Here is a 20,985-nt window from a genome sequence, read left to right on the forward strand (position 1 = left end):
ATTACTTTGCATCTTACTTGCCGCTGGGATCATGAGAAAGTTCTTTACAGAACAGAGAGGGACTGGGCAGGTTGCCAGCAGAGTATACGTGGTGCTTCTGAGCTGAGTTTAGTCTGCGTCCAAGAGGCCCCTACTGTGTACCCCGTGTGAGCTTAGGCGTCCTGGAGGTAAAGAGGGGTTCCACAAAACAGCTCTGCCCTCAGAGAGCATGGGAGAGAAGACACACAGAACGTTTAGTTTAGAAACGAGATTTGTGAGCGTGCCTTCTTCAAATACTTGGTGGTTCTTATGTGAATGAGAAAGGGCATCCTGTTCTCCCTGCCTCTCTGTGTCCCCAGTGCCTACACTCCAGACTCACTTACACATCTCACACACACTGAGCATTGACAAATGCCAAAAGCACAGCAGTGAGCAAGACACCACTGTCCCTGCCTCTTAGGAGTTTATGGCTCCGAAGGATGGGAGGAAGGCATGGCGGGTGGGATTCAGGCAAGCAGACAATCAGAAGAGCCCAGGGCAGGAAGAACTGTGGCGAAGGCTGAGTTGTGTACCCAGAGGGCACCTGTTGCCACAGTCGTGACAATCTCAGCCGCCCCTCCTGCGCTTCCTGGCAATTCCCCAGGGTCTGCTCTGGGAGTGGGCCTACCCAACACAGACCCAGGGACCCAGGTAGAGAGCTCTGGTGATCTGGGGACCCTTCTGTGTATGTAAATGAACCTCGCCAGCCAGACCCAGCATCTGGCAGGGGACCCCGCAGATTCCCTGACCTGCAGGAAATGGTATAGTGGCAGGAGACTTAAGGGAGACAGTCTGTCCCCTGGCTGTCTTGAGCTCTGATGTGTCGAGACGTGGCCTGGCTTTCTCACTTGGCTCTGGAGGGAAAGCTGGAACCTGCCAGTTCTCAAGATAAGCCAACAATGTGCCCGTCTGGCCAGTCTGGGGCCCGTGTGGGGCCCACGTGGGGGCCGGTGACTGCTCTGTTGGCCTATTTCTCTAAGGGTAGAGGTGATTTCCTGAGATACTGAGGGTCAGGAAAGGTCAGCCTGCAACCATGGGTGAAAACATCTGCTCTGAATCAGGATATTCATTGTCTGATTTATTCACCCTTCACACTCAGAAACCATTCACTGAACAAGAAGGTTATGCCAGGCTCTGTGCTAAGTGTCCTCAGATTTCTCTAATTAAAATTTCTCAACAGTCCTGCAAGTTAAGTGTATTATTTCCACTTTACAAGTGAGGAAGCTGAAGCCCAGAGAGCTAAAACTAAAGTCGTATTTATGAGTGTTTACCATATGACACATGCTGTTCTGAGCCCTTAGATCTGTCACTGTGCTTAATCCTCATCACAGCCTATGAGGTGGCTGTCATCCCCATCTTACTGATGAAGAGACAGAGGTACAGAAAACTTAAGAAACCACCCAAGTTTCCAGAGCCGGCTAGTAACGGAACTGGGCTGACATCAGCCTGGGGTCCTTCCTGGATCTGAGCCCCCTGCACCCTCAGAGTGCTGCTGGCTTACCTCTGCCCCTCTGTGACTCCAACGTGGGTCCTGTGTGCAAGGACAAGGCCACACTGAGGCAGCTAGGGAGGGAGGCCTGGCGGGTGGGTTTCTAGAGGGAAGAGGCCATGGGCTGGGGTCTGTTCTAGATTGCAATTTGGGTCGACAGAGGTGAAAATAAATCACATTGGGTGTGACACATAGCCTTCCAGCATTCTGACAATTAGGCTCAGAGGCAATGTGCCAGGCAGTACCAAATCCTGTAATGACTTAGAGCAGCAGAGTTAGAGGAATTGAGAAGGAGTGGCAGCCTCGAGGGCGCCTGGTAGCTGCTAATTGGGGGTGGTGATGACAGAGGAGGTGGCAAAGCTGCAGCTCTGAGCCACTTGCCCAACAGAGATTCTGGCTTCTGCTGGGGAGACAGGGAGGGGTGGGAGGAGGGTTTGGAGACGAATCTACTCCCAAGAGGCCTTGGACCTGTTCCCTCCATCCCCACCCCACCTCCAGGCTTGTGGGAGACTGGGTGTGGTTCTAAAGTCAAATCCCTCTGAGGGTGGGGATGAGGGGGTGGGCCTCCTGTGAGCTGGGGACCAGAGGGGGATGGGGGTATCACCATTTTAGTCCTGTGCGAAATGCCTCCTGCTCTGAAATCAATCATCTTGGCTATTGGGATCGACTGTGTTTGGGTGGTTCTGTCTTGGACCTTTAACAGTTTGGGGGCTCCTTTTGCCATCTGTGAAATGGGCCAAGTTCTGTCTTTGCAGGTGTGCTCCCCAGCTCACTGTCTTTCTCTGGGCTACAGTGAGGGCAACACAGAACCACTTACGGTTAGTTCTTCCTGTTCGTGGGTGTTAAAGATTGGAGACAATAGAATAAGAGGCACACAGACAGAATTGGAAAACAAAGGTAGAAGATCCAAAAGCCACATGCCCTCCAAAGATTATGATTTATCAAATCTGTAGTAAGGCCTGGGGATCGCATTTTAAAGTTTTTATTTATTTATTTATTTTTAGAGAGCGAGAGGGAGAGAGCAGGGGGAGAGGGAGAGAGCAGGGGGAGGGGCAGAGGCAGAGGGAGAGAGAGAATCCCAAGCAGACTCCATGCTGAGCGCAGAGCCTGACATGGCTCTTGATCTCACGACCCGTGAGGTCATGACCTGAGCCAAAACCAGGAGTTGGACGCTCAATTGACGGACTCACCCAGGCACCCCATTTTTTAAAAAGATTTTATGTATTTATTTAGAGACAGAGCGTGAGTGGGCATCTGTATCTTAAAGCAGCTCCCCACATGATTCTGAAACACCCCCAAGTTTGAGAACCACTGGTGTGAAGGAAGGAGGAAGGAAATACACCCCAGATCTAGGCCATCACAGTTGTTGTCAGTGACCACCAAGACAACAAAAAGGAAATAAGATAACGTCATTTTCATGTTCTTTTCTTTTCTTTTTGTTTTTCATTTTCATTTTCTGAAATGAGGAAGGGTATCAGTTTTTCAGGGTAGACAGACATCTTCATGGTGCTGATTTCTGAAAGAATGCCATTATGTGTATCGCGTGACAGAGGACACCAAATGATATGATGGACAATATGGGGCAGGAGGGATGCTTTGCATCCCTCAAGGGTCTGTTGCGCCGGTCGCCCCCGCAGCTATGGCCCCTGCAGGGGGCAGCAGGCCCACTCTGCATTAGGACTTGCTCACCCTGAGATGCCTTCCCTTCCTGCAATCAGCCGGGAGGGTGGGGGGCATTGCCAGGAGGAAAAGTGAGGTGACTTTGAAGAAAGGAGCAGGTGTGGGGGATGAGAGATGGTGGTGGTTCTCCTGGGCCTGTGCAGTAAGTTTGAAGGTATAACCTGAATCGAGTGCCTAGGTGACCAACCAAGTGAAGAGTTTCACCCCAAGGCACAGGGCACTTCCCTTCACGGTGCCCCTAAAGCACAGCATCTGGGTGATTGAAGTGACAGGAGGAGGGAGAGGTAAAGGGGAAAAACTGGTTAACACCACCCAATGCTGAGAAGACCTGAAGCTCCTTTGTAGACAATACAATCAGTTGGGGGAAATATTTGCAACATATGTGACAAATGGTTAATACCACAAACATATAAAGAACTTGCATAAAGGGCGCCTGGGTGGCTCAGTCGGTTGGGCGGCTGCCTTCGGCTCAGGTCATGATCCCAGGGTCCTGGGATCGAGCCCCACGTCGGGCTCCCTGCTCGGTGGAGAGCCTGCTTCTCCCTCTCCCTCTGCCTGCCTCTCTACCTACTTGTGCTCTCTCTCTCTCTCTGTCAAATAAATAAAAAAAATCTTTAAAAAAAAAAAAAAAGAACTTGCATAAACACTAAGAGAAAGGCAAACTCTCCAGTAGAAAAATTAGCAAAGCATATATGAGTATGCAGTTCAGATCACCCATAAACATAGGAAAAGATGTTCATTCTCACTAATAATCAATTACGAGTTAATTACCTTCTTTTTACAAGTTAATTAACTTAATTCAAGTTAAAACAACAATGAGATATCATCTTTTGCGTATGTAAATGGTAAAGCTGAAAAAAGTAATGAGCCAGTATTTGGCGAAATGCATGTAGGGTGGGGAATACAGGGACTGACAATATTTATGGCTGTTCGGAGTCTTAGTAGCACAGTCTGTCTGGAGGATAATTTGTCAGCATGAAAAACCTTAAGAATCTATATAACCTTTGGCTAAGGATTCTATTTCCTGGAATTTATCTTAAGGAAAGAAAAGCAGGGATGTATACAAAGATTTATATGTAAGGGTATTTAAAACAGTGTTATTAATTACATTAAAACTTGGAGGTAATTATAAATGTCCAAAATTAAGAATTTGCTTTTAAAACCATGGTTTATCTGTATGATGGGATATTATGTAGCCATTTAAAATCAGGTAGTAAAAGAATTTTTAATTATGTAGAAAAATGTGAAGTGGATATATTGTTAAGTAAAGCATGTAAAAAAGCAGGTTCCAAAATAGTACTTATGGTGTCATTCCAGTTACATTAAAAAAATTTTAAGAAACAAATAGAAAAGACTATATGATGCGCTGAAAAAATCCAGAGAGCAGACACCAAATGATAACAATGGTTATCTCAGGAAGGCATGATTAAGGACAGTTTTTAGTCTCCTTTTTGTGCTTTTCTGTGTTTTCTTTCTTTTCTCTTAGATAATGAACATGCTGCTTTTGTAATCAAAAGAAAGTACCAGGAACATGTTCTTTTTTAAGCGAATCTGCCAGTAAGGACTCCTGCTACATTGAGGGCTGGCTGTGGGGGATAAACTTCGCCACACTTCCTGCTGCCTCAGTTTAAATCTTCCTTTCTCCAATCTCTGCATCCTCGCCAACATCTGTTGTTTCCTGAGTTGTTAATTTTAGCCCTTGTGTGAGGTGGTATCTCTTTGTGGATTTGGTTTGTGTTTCCCTGATGCCAAGTGATGTTGAGCTTTTTTTCATGGGTCTGTTAGCCATTTGGATGCGGAGAAAAGGGAACCCTCTTACACTGGTGATGGGAGTGCAAGCTGGTGCAGCCACTCTGGAAAACAGTATGGAGGTTCCTCAAAAAGTTAAAAATAGAGCTACCCTACGACCCAGCAATTGCACTACTAGGTGTTTATCCACAGGATGCAAGCGTAGTGATTCGAAGGGGCACGTGCACCCCAATGTTTATAGCAGCAATGTCCACAATAGCCAAACTACGGAAAGAGCCCAGATGTCCAGGGACAGATGAATGGATAAAGAAGATGTGGTATATATCTACAATGGAATACTACTCAGCCATCAAAAATAATGATACCTTGCCATTTGTAGTAACGGGGATGGAATTAGAGGGTATTATGCTAAGTGAAATAAGTATACCATATGATTTCACTCCTGTGTGGAATTCAAGAACAAAACATGAACATAGGGGAAGGGAAGGAAAAATAAAATTAGATAAAGACGGAGAGGGAGGCAAACCATAAGAGATTCTTAACTCTAGGAAACCAAATGGGTTGCTGGAGGGGAGGTGGGGTGGGGATGGGGTAACTGGGTGATGGGCATTAAAGAGGGCACTTGATGTATTGAGCACTGGGTGTTATATGCAACTGATGAATCACTAAATTCCACCCCGGAAACTAATAATACAGTATATATTAACTAAATTGAATTTAAGTAGAGAATTTTAAAAAAAGAAGAAAAAGCATTTTCCTTTCTGTAGGCACTGGCTGCCTCCCAGCTGCGTGCTCGGTGCTGAGTGGGGTCTGTGAGAGTTCTTACTCTCCAGGCTCTTAGAGGCTGGTTAGTGGTGAAGGGCTAAGGTGCATGCCCAGGTCATTTGCTATAGAAATGCCTTTGGCCTTTGTTGTGTTCAGCATTTTGATGTTAATATATAAAGATCGTATAGGGGCATCTTGCTGAGAGTGCCTGAGATCTGCTTTCCTTACCTGAAGCCCTAATACCCCTCTTTGGACATTTACTTGGTTAACATGTGACTGATAAGTCTCAGTAGCCTCAACGCATGGCTGGGCCCTATGCAGAGGGAAACGCAGAAGTCACCCCCTCTGTCTCAAGCTGATAGATCCATGTGACATACTGGCCTGCGTCAGAGAATCCTAAGAGGGCGAGCTGGGATGGAGGTAGGGACCTGAACGAGACATCTGGTCCAACCCTTCATTTTTCAGGTGAGAAAACTGAGGTCCCAAGAGAGAAGAGAACTTGGTAGTTGGTGACATACCCAGGACTCTTAACCTTGTGCTCTGCCCACATTCATAGCCCTGAGTGTTTGGGAGAGGTGATCTGAGACATTGTCAAGTAATGGCAAGGAAGCAAACTTTGGGATAAAAAATTCACTGAAATTCTGAGAAACAGAGGATGGCAAGGAACTGAACATATCATTGAAGAAGTTGCAACAAGAATTCCTAGGACGTTAAGATCCAGGGGGACAGGGACACCTGGGTGGTTCAGTCAGTTAAGTGTCTGCCTTCAGCTCAGGTCATGAACCCAGGGTCCTGGGATCGAGCCCTGCATCGGGCTCCCTGCTCAATGGGGAGTCTGCTTCTCCCTCTCCCTCTGCCCCTCCTCCCTGCTCGTTCTTTATCTCTCTCTCAAATAAATAAGTAAATAAAATCTTAAAAAAAAAAAAAAGATCCAGTGGTACAGAAGAGAACCAACAAGAAATAACTGGTCATGATTGGTTCACACACCCACATTCACATACACAGACACACATAGTCAGTTCTTTGCAGAGCCACTTGTTTGGTGTGTATTTTAGGAAAGTGTAAAGACCTTTTTATCTCCGAGGAATTTCTCCACTTGTCCACTGTGGGCCTAAACTTGCCACCTCGAAGCCCTTCTTGGTCAAGGATGCTGTTAAAATATGAATGTGTTGCTTTGGAAGGAGATCAGGTAACCCTTGGGAATCCTTTATCACTTTCTGTGAATTATGGAAAGGATCCCAGAGTGATGTGGGCCACGGGGAGGTGAAGGTTCACAGGAGACAGGCTGGGCACAGAACTCTGCACCAGAGGGGAGGAGACTGGCAAGTCGGGAGGGAGGGATTGTAGAAGATAAACTGCTCATTTCACCGTTTCCTGAGGATGGCCCTGGACCCCCACAGGAATAGCAGAACCTCAACCATCTTGGATTTTTCTGTCTTCCTTTGCAGTCCCGTTCTTGCTCTGCACTGTGAGCTCATGCTTAAGGTCTCATCCGTTATGGTCCAGCCTCTTGGGCTTTGCCAGGCTTCAAAGGCCAATTGGCTGACGTTTCTAGGATCAAGCTAGCTGACCTGTTCTGTTGAAGTTCTTTCGCTAATCAAACGTACATCTGATTATCAGGAACCAGGTGGTGAGAAGGGGGCCCAGGCCAAGTGAACATCGTTGTTGGCTGACCACTTGCTTTCCTCTTCCCTCCGATCCCACAAAGAGGAGAGGAAAGGACAAATGTAGCTTTCTGATGTATTTCCTTGACAAAGTGGCCACTTTGCCACTTGCCAGCAAGGAAGTGAGGGAGAGAGGTGGTGACTTGGGGCCTCCACAGAATAGAGCATTCGTGTCTCGCTCTCTGCTTCTCCAACTTTGGTGAGCGGTCTTCCCTTTGCCTGTCTGGATCCAGTTTTTTCTGCCAGGCCTGGTTCAAATCCCGCTAGCTCCATAAGGCTTCCGCTGACCCCCTGTCAGCTGGTACTTGTCCTTCTCTGCAGTTTCTGTTTGTCCACTCACTTGACCCTGAGGCAGATATCTCGTACACACCCATGCCATGATTCTTTTTCCATTAGTGTGTGTTTCATCTCCCCAGTAAGCCTTGCAAGTTGTGGGGTGTGTCATGCTTAGAGCACTTAGGACACTGACCAATAAATGAGGAATGGAGGGATGAATGAGAGAATGGATGGATAGGGGAATGGGCACTCAGGTGGATGGTGGGGGTGGTATAAGGGGGCGGGGAGCTAGGCAGGTGAGTGGGTGGAAGGCTCCAAGCCCAACACTGTATTACGGAACCTACTTCATGTCAGCGTCCAGAACCTAGACTTTACACTAAGGGATATGCCAGAGGACACTGAGCTGTATTTTCAGTCAAAACCGTTCTCTGTATAGCCAAGTCCCCCTTAAATCAGGCCTCCCTTATTTCAGGTCTTGGACTTGTGGGCTCAGGTTCATTTGACAACAACATCAAAAGGTGCTTATACTTAAAAATAGATTCGGAAAAGTAATCATACCTCAGCCTGACTTGGCTGTGCTCAACAATTCCTTCCTTTTTGTGCTTTAGGAGGTTTTCTTCGGACAGGAAAAAAAAAAGGCCAGAGGAAGGAAGTTAGTCTGCAGGGAATCCAGTGAGCTAACCGGTGAGCGCAGCTACCCTAGGCCAGCATGAGCAGACCCTGTGACTCTGGACGGGGCCGCCGGTGGGTCAGGCTTCAGCTTCCTGGACACTTGTGGTCCCTGATTCTTATCCTCTGTGTATGCCTTACTGTTGACCCTGACCTTGGCTTGGTTGGAGTGACTTCTTGAAAGACTAGATAATAATTTTGAGAATGTTTTCTGCTTATCTCTCTCACTCTCTCTCTCTCTTTTTTTTTTTTCCATTTATAGTTTGGAACTGTTTGGGGATCAGCAAAGGGCATGTTGCCACATTGTACCGTGTACTTCTCAGATTGTGTTTCCTGGAGCTCTCGGGGTTCTACGAAGCCTGTTAGGCATTAGGGGGTGGGCTCTGAGTCGGTGGGTTCCCAGTGCCCCTCCCCCCAAGGAAGCACAGTTTTTTTTATCTTTTTTACCTGTTGGGCTTCTGTGCAAGATGTATTGGAGAGAGGGTTCCACACCTCAAGCAAATTTAAGCACCGATGTCAGAAGACTACAGAGGTGTTGGCAACATGGTCAGGGAGGAGAAGCAGGTTCATCAGCCAGCAGGCTTGGCTCACTAGCTGGGAGAAAGGGCCGTTTGAAGGGCTCTGGGCACTCTGTGTTTGCAGGTCTGGTGCTGATGTTTCTGTCTGCTTCGGAGTCTCCGCTTGCCTCGGGCTGGTTTGGATGCTGCTCCTGTACGCCTCGCACTCGTGCTTGCCTGCCTACTTCTTGATGTGCTGCCTGCTTGGTTTTTGGTAAATTTTTGCTCCTTACCCTTATCTCTGGCCTGGAATTCTGACCTGCTTCCTGCTCTGATTTCTGGTAACTTTATATTTCTTCGCCCTATTTTGGCTTCCCGGCTATCTGGTTTCTTGCCCTGTCCTTGAGTAACTGTGTCCCAAGTGTCTTCTGTCTTCCTGGATCCTGGCATCACCTGGGAACCCTGCTTTTCATCTGCCATGGTGCCCCCCAGCTCTATCTATTTGTAAGCTGGGATCTGAGGATGCAGTTTGTTGGGGCTGAGTCGGGTTCAAGGACAGGCTGGGATTGGAACCCGGGGACCAGGATCTGGATGTGGTGATCCAGTAGATGGAAAGAAAAAAGACTTTATATCCATGGAGAAGTCACACTTCACATAGTGCTTTTATACACGGGTCTCATTTCATTCTCATTACAGTCTGGTGAGACTGGGACATTCTTATGTCTATCTTAACACACAAAGGATGTGATTTACTGAAGGTAGAACTGAAAGTAGAACCTGGGTCTTTGGACTCTTAAATCCTGGGCTAGGGCAGAGGGGATAAGAACAGGTTGAGTGCTAAGGCAGTGAGGAGAAGGATCTTATTCATGGGAATTAGAAGTAGCCTGACTAGGGGTTGGATGTATTGGTAATAGGAGGGAAATAAGAGGGAGGGCAGCCACAGAGGCCCTACAGTCAAAGGTGGCCAGGCAGACGGGTGAGGAGGGGCTCCATGACACCATCCCGACAGGCTGTTGCCATGGGATCGGGGTGTGAGTCCTCTGGGATCGGGCTGATCTGGTTTCTACAGACTACAGATTTGAACTGCCTTTTTTTTTTTTTAAAAAAAAGATTTTATTTATTTATTTTGAGAGAGAGTGAGAGAGAGACAGAGCATGTGCTGGGGTAGGGGCAGAGGGAGAGAGGAGAACCTCAAACAGACTCCACAAGCAGCCTCCGTGCTGAGCGCAGAGCCTGATGTGGGCTCAATCTCATGACCTGAGATCATGACCTGAGCCAAAATCAAGAGTCGGTTGCTTAACTGACTGAACCACCCAGACGCCCCATGGCCCATGCCTTTGAAACATGTTAGCTGGAGGGCCCATTCCCTCACCTGCTGGGCTGCACTTGGAGTGGCCTTGACTGGGAAGCATCTAAGCATTATCCCTGCTCCATGGCCCTGAAAACTTGCAGGGTAATTCCAGAGGAATCATGGCTTATTGTTCTACAGTGTGGGGAGAGGAACGATTCTGACCGCTCGGGGGAACCGGGAGGAGGAACCTGGTCTCCACATCCCTGTGCCTTGGAACGCTTCCCATTTGCCACCACTCCGCTCACATGGCATCTCGTCCCTGGGTTTGCATTCTATGCAGCCCTGCCTCCTCTCTACCTTAATAAACTGGTGACTTTGGGTTAGGTTACTAAACTCATGGACGCTTTAAAGTTGACTGAGAAAGGAAGTGAGTTAGGTCCGCTCTATTCCTAGACCTTACAAAACACCTTAGCAGCCCGCCTCTGGTGGTGCCAGAGCAAGTCTGGTTGGCTGGGGCTTACCATGGAAGGTAGGGGTGGGTGGGCAGAGGATTTGGTCTCCTCGATGCAGGTCCTGATGGGTGCATTTTGTTTTGAAAATGAACACCAACAATAAAATCAAATAAAAATAAGTCTGCTTTTTATGTTCACTGTCCATGTGCAATTCTAAATAATATCAGTGATCAAATACTCCTCTCTTCTGGGGTGGGCCCCTCTCCCCACTGCTTGGTACACTACTGAAACTAGAGTCAGGAGATGTGGTTTCATGTCCAAGCCCCAGTGTCGGGGCTGGCTCCCTGGCCAAACCATCAAGTCACTTCCCTTTGCCTCTGTTTTATTTTCTGTGAAATGGAACTATGAAGAATACCTGCAAATATTAAAAGAGAGAATAAATATAAAATTAGCTTATAAAGAGAAAAGCTGCATATAAATGTAGTATCCACATTGTTACACAAAATCTAAATGGTATGAGATCTGGGTCATGTTCAGGTTATTCTTCTTTGGCAGTGAAGAATTTGGGGGTGATCGAGCCAGGCTCTTCCATGAAGTTGAGGAGCTGGTGTTGGAGAGGTAACACTGTTTTTGGCACTGAGAAACTGTTCTAGGTTTATGTCTTTTCATCTGACTCCTGGGCAGACAATAGGGCACCCTCATGGGGTGCCACCCTGGGCCCTGCTGAATTGCTGAACGAGGCCCATCTGTCTCACTCTCTAGGCAGGTTGCTCCATCTTCCTGGGGTGCTGAATGAGTGAGGGGCTGAGCCCTCTGCCTGGGAAGAGGGGTGTGTTCCTGACTTAATTGTGGGAGAATGTGCTGGCAGAAATACGGAGACTAGTTTGTGTCTGGTGGATTGCCTGTCCGTCACTAAACCATGCTCTGTGACTTCTGCAAGCCAGCCCGAGGCACAGAGATACACACACACACACACACACACACACACCGCCCCATGCCTCCTGCCCTTCTACAGTGCTAGATATCTGGTAAAGGCCTTTCTCAGGCATCGTTAGGATTTCCCCTGTGACGTGGGGACCCCCGCTTGACAAGGAAGGAAATTGAAGCCCAGGGAGTTGAACAGGCTGCCCCAGGGCAGGGTAGGGCTCTGACTGGAACCCGCAGGGAGAATGAAGGGAAAGCCTTGTACTTCTATGCAGTTTGTCATGGGCTCTTTGGAGCTTTCTTTTTTTTTTTTTTTTTAAAGATTTTATTTATTTATTTGAGACAGAGAGAATGAGAGAGACAGAGAGCACATGAGAGGGGGGAGGGTCAGAGGGAGAAGCAGGCTCCCCGCCGAGCAGGGAGCCCGATGCGGGACTCAATCCAGGGACTCCAGGATCATGACCTGAGCCGAAGGCAGTCGCTTAACCAACTGAGCCACCCAGGCGCCCATCTTTGGAGCTTTCTGACAGAAGCTTTCTGAGGGGAGACCCATCCCATGAGGCTCTGATGGCAGGACCAGGAATTGATCAGCCTGACTGCCAGCCCTTTGCTGCGTGACACCATGGGTTGGGGATTGACTCTTTGCAATGTGGGAGGGGGTGGGGCAGGAGGATTGCAACGTGCATGCTTTGCACATGTGTGTTAATGTTTCAGCATTCCCATAATTTCTGATTTAGTACTGGCAATGACCTTCATTAGAGATTGGGTTCCTTCTCTAGATGGCACCCTGGGTGGCTCTGTCCTAACCTAGAGAGGCCCTCACTGCCTACCCCTTGCCCCCATAGCCTAGCTGGGCAACTTCTGCACTGCGTGCCTGAACCCCTGGCTTTGGAGCATCTTAATGGGCAGATGGGGGCCCAACCATGGGTCAACAGGGCATAATAGAGAGTCGCCTCAGCTCTGATTTTTTTTTTTTTCTATCTCAGCTCTGATTTTTGCATTTGCTGTGGATACAGTGACCAGGATGTGCCCGAATGTAAACTTCCACTCCTGGTACCCCCAAAGTCTAGGGTCATCTTCTGTCTTGATTTGGAACAGTTCAATGCCAGACCCGTCAAGCAGAAACTGTCCGGGTGGGAGAGACAACACTCCCCCTCCTCCTTCTCGTACTCCCCATCCTCCTTCCCTCGAATGTCAGATCAAAGATCTAAGGGAGAGGGTAATATATGAATACTGGAAAAGACAAGGCATGAAATGAGTGACAGCAGTACAATTTCTTCTCTGTAAAATGCAGAGAATCAGAAGACTGTTGCCTCCGGTGCACACCAGTCACCTGGGAGGTTTTTTAATAGCTCAGTTCCCGGACGGCAGCCCACCCAGACCCAGGAGATGGGAATCTTTGGGGATAGACCCAGGCAGCCAGGTTTGAAATCCCCTGGGTGATTCCGGTGTACAGCCAGTTGAGAACCATTGCTTGAAGGGTTAAAAGAGTTGGTTAACTGCTTAGGACAAAGATATGGCTGTGCACTAGAATCATAAGGACTTTTAAAATGACACTGATTCCCTGGCCACATAGTACACACCATGTAAATCAGTGGCTTCTGTGGTGTCTCTAGCTTGGCTTTCCTAGGAGCAATAAACTAGTAACAGTTGGAATAGCTATCATTCCTTAGAGCTGACTGTGGGCCAGCATTGCAGATATTTCCAGTCACCATGATTCCCTAGTAGGGAGTCATGATTCCCATTTTACAGATGAGGAAACCGATGCTCAGAGAAGGTAGCCACTTGCCCCAGGTGACAGCGTAAGTTTTCTGAGTCCAAGCCTGTTTGCCCTGGAAGGCTGCTTTTGCTGCCCAAAGCCTCGCAGCCTAGGGGCTGGCCCTCATGGAGCATATTCTACCCTCTTCCCAGTAATGGCCCAACAAGAAGGGCAAACTCATCAATGGCCCAGGCTCTCCGTGGGCTCCCCTTGGACTCCCCAGGGCAGGTTGACCGGAGGATCCCTCCCCCAGGAAGAGAGGGGAGATGAGTGGTGTTGCTTGGTATTTGGCTCTGTTATTCACCCACTCTCAAAATACCTGCTTTTAGTGGGAGGAAATGGCCTGTATATTAGGACTGACCCCCCAGTCACCTCTCATTGCCATAGTTGCTCTCACAAGGAGAAAACTCAACCAGGAAAAGCAAACACTCATTTGCTTTTTTGAGACTTTGAGGAATTTTTAAGTCATGTGATACAGAAAAATGCCTCTGTTTCCCTCATAAGTCAAAGTGGGGGGGGGGCTATCTCAAGGTGACTTGAAATATTTCTCTCTGCTTTACAAAAACTCTGCGCCTGCACGTCTGTGTTTTGTAAGCTTAAACAAAATGCTTAAAATCCTTAAGCTTTGGTTTCACCCCTCAGTCAGCTAGAAAGAATGAGCCCTGTCTGCCCTTAGGGCCGCTGATGCCAGGCCCCTGAGATGTCAGAGAAAAGAAAAGCATGACCGTCCTGACATTGAGAATCACAGTTGCCTGGGACTAGAAGCTTTGTCAGGTGTTTGTTGTCTCCCATTAAGGGACCCAATGTCCCTGAGGCCCAAAGTAGCTCCAAGGGACCAGCTGTGTTAGAGATCTCACTAACTGTGTTCACTTTGGCTTTGAGAGGCCTGGCTTCACTCCACCTGCGTCAGCCCCTCGTGTGTAGACAGCTGGGAGCCGATATCAGGTCGTAAATAGCTGAAACTTTAGAATTAGTAGACAATGTAATATAAATTTTGTTCCATAAAGCCATCCCTGTCCAGCCTAGACCAGCCCCCAAGATCTTCTCTTTCCCCAGAGCTTCCCCTCTACCTGTTGTCTGTGCCTTTGGTCCCTGCCCATTATGCCCCCGTCCAGGGCCCCACACAGGGCAGACACTCAGGCAGCACGGAGTGAATGGAGGATGAGGGGATGGAGAGATACGGGAATATGTGTCTGGTGACGTCCTAAGGTGGTTGCCATAGAATGCTATTTAAGTGTTGGCATATCTATTCCTTGCTTGCTCTACTTGACTTTTTTTTTTTTTTCCACTTAGGTTTATTTTGAAGGCTGTCTCACTGAGGATTATTCTAGGAATGGAGTGGTTCAGATGTGATGCTATTTTCTGAGGTTGAGGCAAATATCTGGAGAATTTCATTGTGTGTAACTCTTACCCCAGAGCCACTAAGAGAGTACATCCTGTGTGTGGAGTACGGTGCTCCCTTATTAAGCCATTAAGCTGAGCCTGAAAACTTTCTGAGTTCTGTCTTAAGCAGTGGCTCTTGTGGGTTCGAGAACATGGGGCACTTGGGGAAAATGATGGAAGAGGGGTGGGAGGACCCAGAAGGGGGACCACTGGCCCATCTCCAGGGATTTTGAGCTGCCCAGCCACCCTGCCCACCTGAACTGAGATGTGAACAGGAGGCTGCTGCCCTTCCCTGTGGAGTGGGCTGTCCTTGGAGTACTCAGAGAAGCTGGCTCAGGGCCACCTGCCATTGGCATGGATGCCATTTCATGGTTGCCGTATTGGTCCCCAGAGTGAAGCATTTCTAGGCTCAAACCTGAAGGGCACGAAGCACAGTCTTGACTTCTATAACTACTTAGTGGCTTTGTGGACAGTGGGCTGAGCACCGGGCTTGGCCATTAACTCTGTGTTGACCTCACACTTGTCACTTGACCTCTCCTGTGCATCAGTTTTCTAACACTTTACAACCCTGTGGTCCCATTAGCCCTCTCACCATGACGAACTCCCACTTATGGTTATTAACAGTGTTAGACTGCCTCCACCCACCCCTGCCTCCACCTGTACCCCACCAACCCAGCCAGCATGTCCTCTGGCCTTGTCGTTACTTTAAGTGCATCGCCCTCATCTTTGCTCTGTTCCCTTACTGAGGACCTGCTTTGGTCAGCTCATTGAGATTTTATTTGTTGGGAGGAGGTTGGGAGCAAAGGTACAAACATAAGAATATAGGGAATATAGAGAAATAACAATTAAATGGATGAATTTGTACTTGTATCCAGATAAGGCAGACCCAAATGAATAACTGTTACCGTTAGTATTTTGACCATGCCGATCTGATCTTTATGTTTTCCCTTTCTAATCTTTACATTACATAGTATAAGTCTCTGGACCCTGTGATTTTACCTAGTGGATACTGGACTCGGGTTCTAACTGAGACTTAGGAACAATGAGGCTGTGTCATCATCATCAAATCAATAACCTTTCAGAGCCTCAGTGGTCACATCGGTACACTGGGAATGACAATACTAACATTCATTCCTAGTAAAGGCAAAGGATTCATATAAACAAAAGGGAAGCCCAGGACCTGCCCCATCTCAGCCACGGGTTAACAGGCAGGTGGGGATGCTGGCTGGTGGCATGACTTGTCCTACCCTCGTAGAATGACTCTGATTTAGTGTGGCCTGGGGGCTGACAACTGGGTCACTTCCTAGATGGACACAGTAACACCCCGATTGTGCCGATCTGTGTCCCCACAGCGGCCAGTTTGCCATTGTGAAGAAGTGCCGAGAGAAAAGCACAGGGCTGGAGTACGCGGCCAAGTTCATCAAAAAGCGGCAGAGCCGGGCCAGCCGGCGGGGCGTGTGCCGGGAGGAGATTGAGCGGGAGGTGAGCATCCTGCGGCAGGTGCTGCACCCCAACGTCATCACGCTGCACGACGTCTTTGAGAACCGCACCGACGTGGTGCTCATCCTTGAGCTGTGAGTGGGTGCTCGGGACCCCTGGCGGGCAGCGGGGGCAGGTGGGGTGGTGGATGGTGCGACCACAGGCCCCAAAGGGCAGCAGCAAGCAGACCTAAGCTCAGCCCAGAGGCGATGAAGTCAGCGGTGGGTGATTTCCCTTGGTTACCGACCCCCCCCAACCCCCACCGCAACCTGGGTCAAAGGTAGGTGGGTTTGCTGAGTAGCAGGGACAGAGGGCTAGGGTCTAGGTCTGGCTTTCATTGGACCCTGGGGATAAAAGGGAAGCAATGGCTGGTGCTGGGGTCGTTTCCTGGCTGGAGAGCACGTGGGAGGACGGTGGGGGGCGGGGTGTAAGAAGGCAGTGGGAGGGAAGGAGAGGCTGCCCGGGAGTGGTCTTCTCTATGAGGAGGAGAGAAGCAAACATCTTCCAGGCTCTGCAAAGCCCTTCTCCAGCGCTTTCCTGGGGGGAAAAAAAATCCCCACATTTGTGCTCTTTGATGCCTTCATTATCATAATAATAGCTATAATTGAGAGAGCCCTACCGAAAGCCAACCATTTGTCAGGTGCTTCATGTTTGCCATCTTGTTCAGTCCTCACAGAGACTCTTGAGGAAAGTGTCCTACTAACATGGAGGGGTTCCTTTGTATTCACTGTACTGAGCACTTCTCTTACCTTACTTAATCTTCCTAACAATCTTCTCACACAGAGGTTCTTATTATCCCCATTTTACAGACAAGAACTTGAGTCCACACTGCTTGTGTGGACAGCTATGAGCATGAGGTGGCCTTCTGCTGGCCTAGCCGGGGAAGATGTCACAGTCTGGTGATACCAAGACTCCAGGGGTTGGCCACCTGGTGTCCCTCCTGGACGTGTGTCCATGGAATGGGGAGATGGGGCCCTGGCAGACAACAGAGTTTGAGTTGGACTGTGGCACAAGTCACAATGGCTGTGACCAGTCAAGCAGCAAGACCGCTGTTGGGAATGTTCTGAGCCTCAGAGGCATGCATCTGCTGGTTAACAGAGGGGTGGTGGCATTTGTTTGATAATCCCTGACTTTGTGACCTTGGGCAAATCACCTCCCTCCTTTGAGCTTCAGCTCTCATCTGTACATGCGGCAGCCATCCTTAGCCTGCCTACAGGTTGGGTGGACCACCTGACATTTGAAATAAGTCTAATTTGAGAGCTAAGCCCTTGTCTTACCAGGATATAGATTTATGTAGCAGATGGGCATTTGCATACTCTTGCATTTGATGCTTAAATTATCCATCTCACTGTTTAAATGCATAGGCTCACCCCTGCTATTCCTTTCTCACTCCAGCGTCTTCCACTTCTCTCCCATGGACCTCTCAGTCAGTTGCACTAGTTGGCGTAGACACTGCCTGACTCAGCAAGCCTGGGAGCGTCCCGCAGGTGTGGTCAGCCATGTGGACAGCCCGAGGTGTGGCATGCCGTGGGGCTCAGGGTCAGCAGTGGGCACACTGGTTCCCAGCAGAGTGACAAGCCCACCTCTGCTGGGAAGGCGAGGCCACTGCCTTAAAAAACTTTCCAGCAACTGAAAAGAAATTACATTCATAATCCTACTGCCCAAACAAAACACCCATTTGTGTTTTCTGTGGTTCCTCTTAGTCTTTATCTATTTGTATAGAATCATTGCACTTGTACAATTTCTTGCTCTACTTTTCCCCCTCAGTTAGCATAATTTCACAAAAAGGTTTTTTCTTTTAACTGAGGGTTTCATGTTTCATTGAATCACATACTTGTATATCCCTATTGTTGGACATTTGGTTTTTATTTCCACAGCTTTTAACCATTACAGATTTTATTGCCATAAAACAACTTTCTTCCCATAATTTCCCACTTTTCTTTTGAATTAATCCTTTTGGATCAATCCCCAGGAGGGGGATGACCAGGCTGACATTTGTGGGGCTCTTGATATCCTTACTTTCACAGGACGGTGTTAGTTAACCAGCATGACCTACAATATAGGAACATTCCTATTTGCCTGCAGCCTTGCCAGCCCTGGGTCATTTGTTTTAAAGCAGGATTCATTATTTATCGACCTTTATAGTTATAAAATGATTCTTTCTTGTCATTTTTATTTTTATAAAATTAAAGAATTTTATTCTTTAATTGCTTGGGAAATCGCCTGCTTCTCCCTGCTCGTAGAACCCTAGGAGTTGGGGTCTGGGGTGCTCTTGAGATGTCCCTGTTCCTCCCAGCAAGGCTCGTGATCAGCAATGGTTATGTGCCCTCTTCTAGTAAGCTGTCACCGTCCACACCACCAGTTGCACACTGGTCTCACACTGGTGACTTGCATGAGCTGCCATGCTTGCTCAGATGTGTGTATTCATATTCTCTGTCTCATTTTCTTTCAAGCTGTCTCACTGTTCTCAGGGTGCCTGTCTAGGGAGTGCTAGGGATTGCCAAGGCCCTGCTGAAACCATATGTGCCCGGGGTCTGAGAGGGAGGACCTCCTGAGAGAGAAGGGCTTTTCGTGGGCTTTTGTGTTTGGACTTGGTGACCCCTGTTGGGCTGATCAGCAGCCTTTGGCTGCCCGGTCCTCATGGTGCCCTAATAGGTCAATGGGTTTGCCCAGTGCGGAAACATGAGTATTAGTGCCTGCCTGTTCCGTTGAAATGGCAGGTTTTGTGGATGGGCCTATCCCAGTCCCACTGCCCCTCTTAGCAACCTGTGGTCTGGTGCCGGGCATGCTCTGCTTTCTGCTAAAGTGACCGGTGCTCAGAGGACATGCCCAGCCCTGATTTGAGTCCCTTTTAGCTGTTGTTACCCCATCCATGACCTTCTTAGCAGCAGCTGCCTCTGGTTCAGGGCTGTTGAAGGCAAGAATGGGAAGGATTCAGTTTTTCCATATAAGTTGACTTCTGTAGAGCATAAAGGATGTTTTCAAAATCCCAGTAGATTAACTCATGTCATATGTGGAGCGTGCTATGGAAAATGTGTCAGCCCTGGGAGGGTTGGACAGGCCTTCCATCCAGGCCCGTGACGGCTCTGGGGCCTCCCCGACTCCCAGCGAACAGAAAGCAAGAGCCTGGGAGAGTGACCTGACAGAGCACCCCAGGGTGTCGCCAGTGCTTCCCAGTACCCCCAGTTGAGTGCGGCTTCCTCGGCCTGAGCCGCTCCAGCAACATCCTTCCCTAATCACTGCCTCTGCAGGTCGTTTCAGCACACGTTCACAAAAGAGTCAGAAAAGCGTTTCTAGCAGGCAGAGCAACCTGCGAGAAGGAAGATCAGCTGAGCGGGAAAGGGACTGATCCCGGGGATGCTGAGAGGAGAGCAGAAGAGGCTCAGACTGTTAGGTTTTGCTTTTCATCTTTAAGCTAAAGAGGTTTGGGATGCGAGAGGGGAGACATTTGGGAGGAGACAGGGAGCTGGGGCTGAGAAACCCTTGGGAAAAGCTATGTTAGGGGGAAAATGAACAAAACCTTGAGGAGAGCTGCCTGAGCATGGATGTGAGTTTCCCCAGCGTGGGTGTCCGGTTTGGACATTTACCCCAGTGGGCTCATCAGCCTCCCACCTTTCCAGGACTCTGGGGGAGATTCTGAGGACCTTTGTGGCTATTCCTTTATCCAAAGGAGACCATGTCTTAACTGGTCTCCTGCCCAGATCACACCTTCAAACAGAATGGCTGATTACTGCCTCCCAAAGTCCTCACCCAGCCTGGGCCTTCACATCAGCAGCTCTGGGTGACAGGACACACCCCCATTATCATGAGATTCTTTTACACTTAGGCAGCATTCTATTTAAGGTAGGAAGAGTAGGATATGCCTGAGGCCAGAGGCTCACAGGACCCAGCAGCGGCTGGAAGGACAGAAAACAAGGGCCAGGTGGCGTTCTGTGTTTCAGAGGGGGGCACTGTGGATTTGAACATTTGCACAGGGCTCCGGACAGGTCTCTTGCCAATGCCAAGGTGTCACTTCTATATGATACAGAATATTCTATATCACGTTGATAGATTTAATGCTTTTTTTCCCCTTTGTTCTTTTATCCGCCTACCTTCTATTGAATGCCTCTGTTACACAAGGTGCTGTGGAAGCAAAGATAACCTAGCTGGGGAGAGAGACAGACAGGTAAAAACAGCGTGGTATGATGAGGGCTCGAATGCGAGTGTGGCTGAATGGGATGTGTGAGCACCACCCACTACTTGGGGTGGCTTTGAACTTTCCTCATTGCACCAACTCAGGCTTTATAATGGGGAGACAGTGTGGTGAGAAAGACACATGGTGGGCTGGGGCTGAGAAGATCTGGCTCTAAATCCTGTTTCTGTGACTGACTGTGTGACCTTGGGCAAGTCACTTGCTCCCTTGGCACCTCGGTTTCTCATTTGAAAAATCAGGACAGGGCGCCTGGGTGGCTCAGTTGGTTAAGCGACTGCCTTCGGCTCAGGTCATGATCCTGGAGTCCTGGATCGAGTCCCACATCGGGCTCCCTGCTCGGCAGGGAGCCTGCTTCTGCCTCTGACCCTCCCCCCTCTCATGTGCTCTCTTTCTCATTCTCTCTGTCTCAAATAAATAAATAAAATCTTTAAAAAAAAAAAAAAAATCAGGACAGAAGTCCCATCTACCCCTCCAGGAGGATGTGAGTCTCAAGGAAGAGAATGCTTGGGGAAGCACATTGCACAGGCGGCAAACTTAGAGTAAACTCGGAATCAAATGCCCTTCCACCACTACCACGCCTGGTATCAATATGGTGCGTGGTATTTACTTCCAGGACTTTACCAAGGGTCTCATAGCACTTGTCCAACTCTACAGCAAGATTCTGCCCTCCCGGGGCCAATAGGCTGGGTTTTTCCCTC

At 48.7% G+C, this 20,985-nt stretch overlaps 1 protein-coding gene across 5 annotated transcripts in view; it reads left to right on the forward strand.

The window, feature by feature from the left end:
• LOC123861116 (cytosolic iron-sulfur assembly component 2A) overlaps positions 1–20,985 on the forward strand; it is a 157,001-nt gene that overhangs the window by 86,873 nt on the left and 49,143 nt on the right. For all 5 annotated transcript variants that reach the window (XM_064570321.1, XM_064570322.1, XM_064570324.1 and 2 more), the window contains one exon: positions 15,969–16,190. In XM_064570321.1, the coding sequence (XP_064426391.1) occupies positions 15,969–16,190 (222 nt within the window). The remainder of the gene's footprint in view (positions 1–15,968; positions 16,191–20,985) is intronic.

Source organism: Mirounga angustirostris, unplaced genomic scaffold (assembly GCF_029215605.1).
Source record: "Mirounga angustirostris isolate CCGP_5_RB_7025 unplaced genomic scaffold, mMirAng1.0.hap1 SCAF_9, whole genome shotgun sequence".
Classification (NCBI taxonomy): Eukaryota; Metazoa; Chordata; class Mammalia; order Carnivora; family Phocidae; genus Mirounga; species Mirounga angustirostris.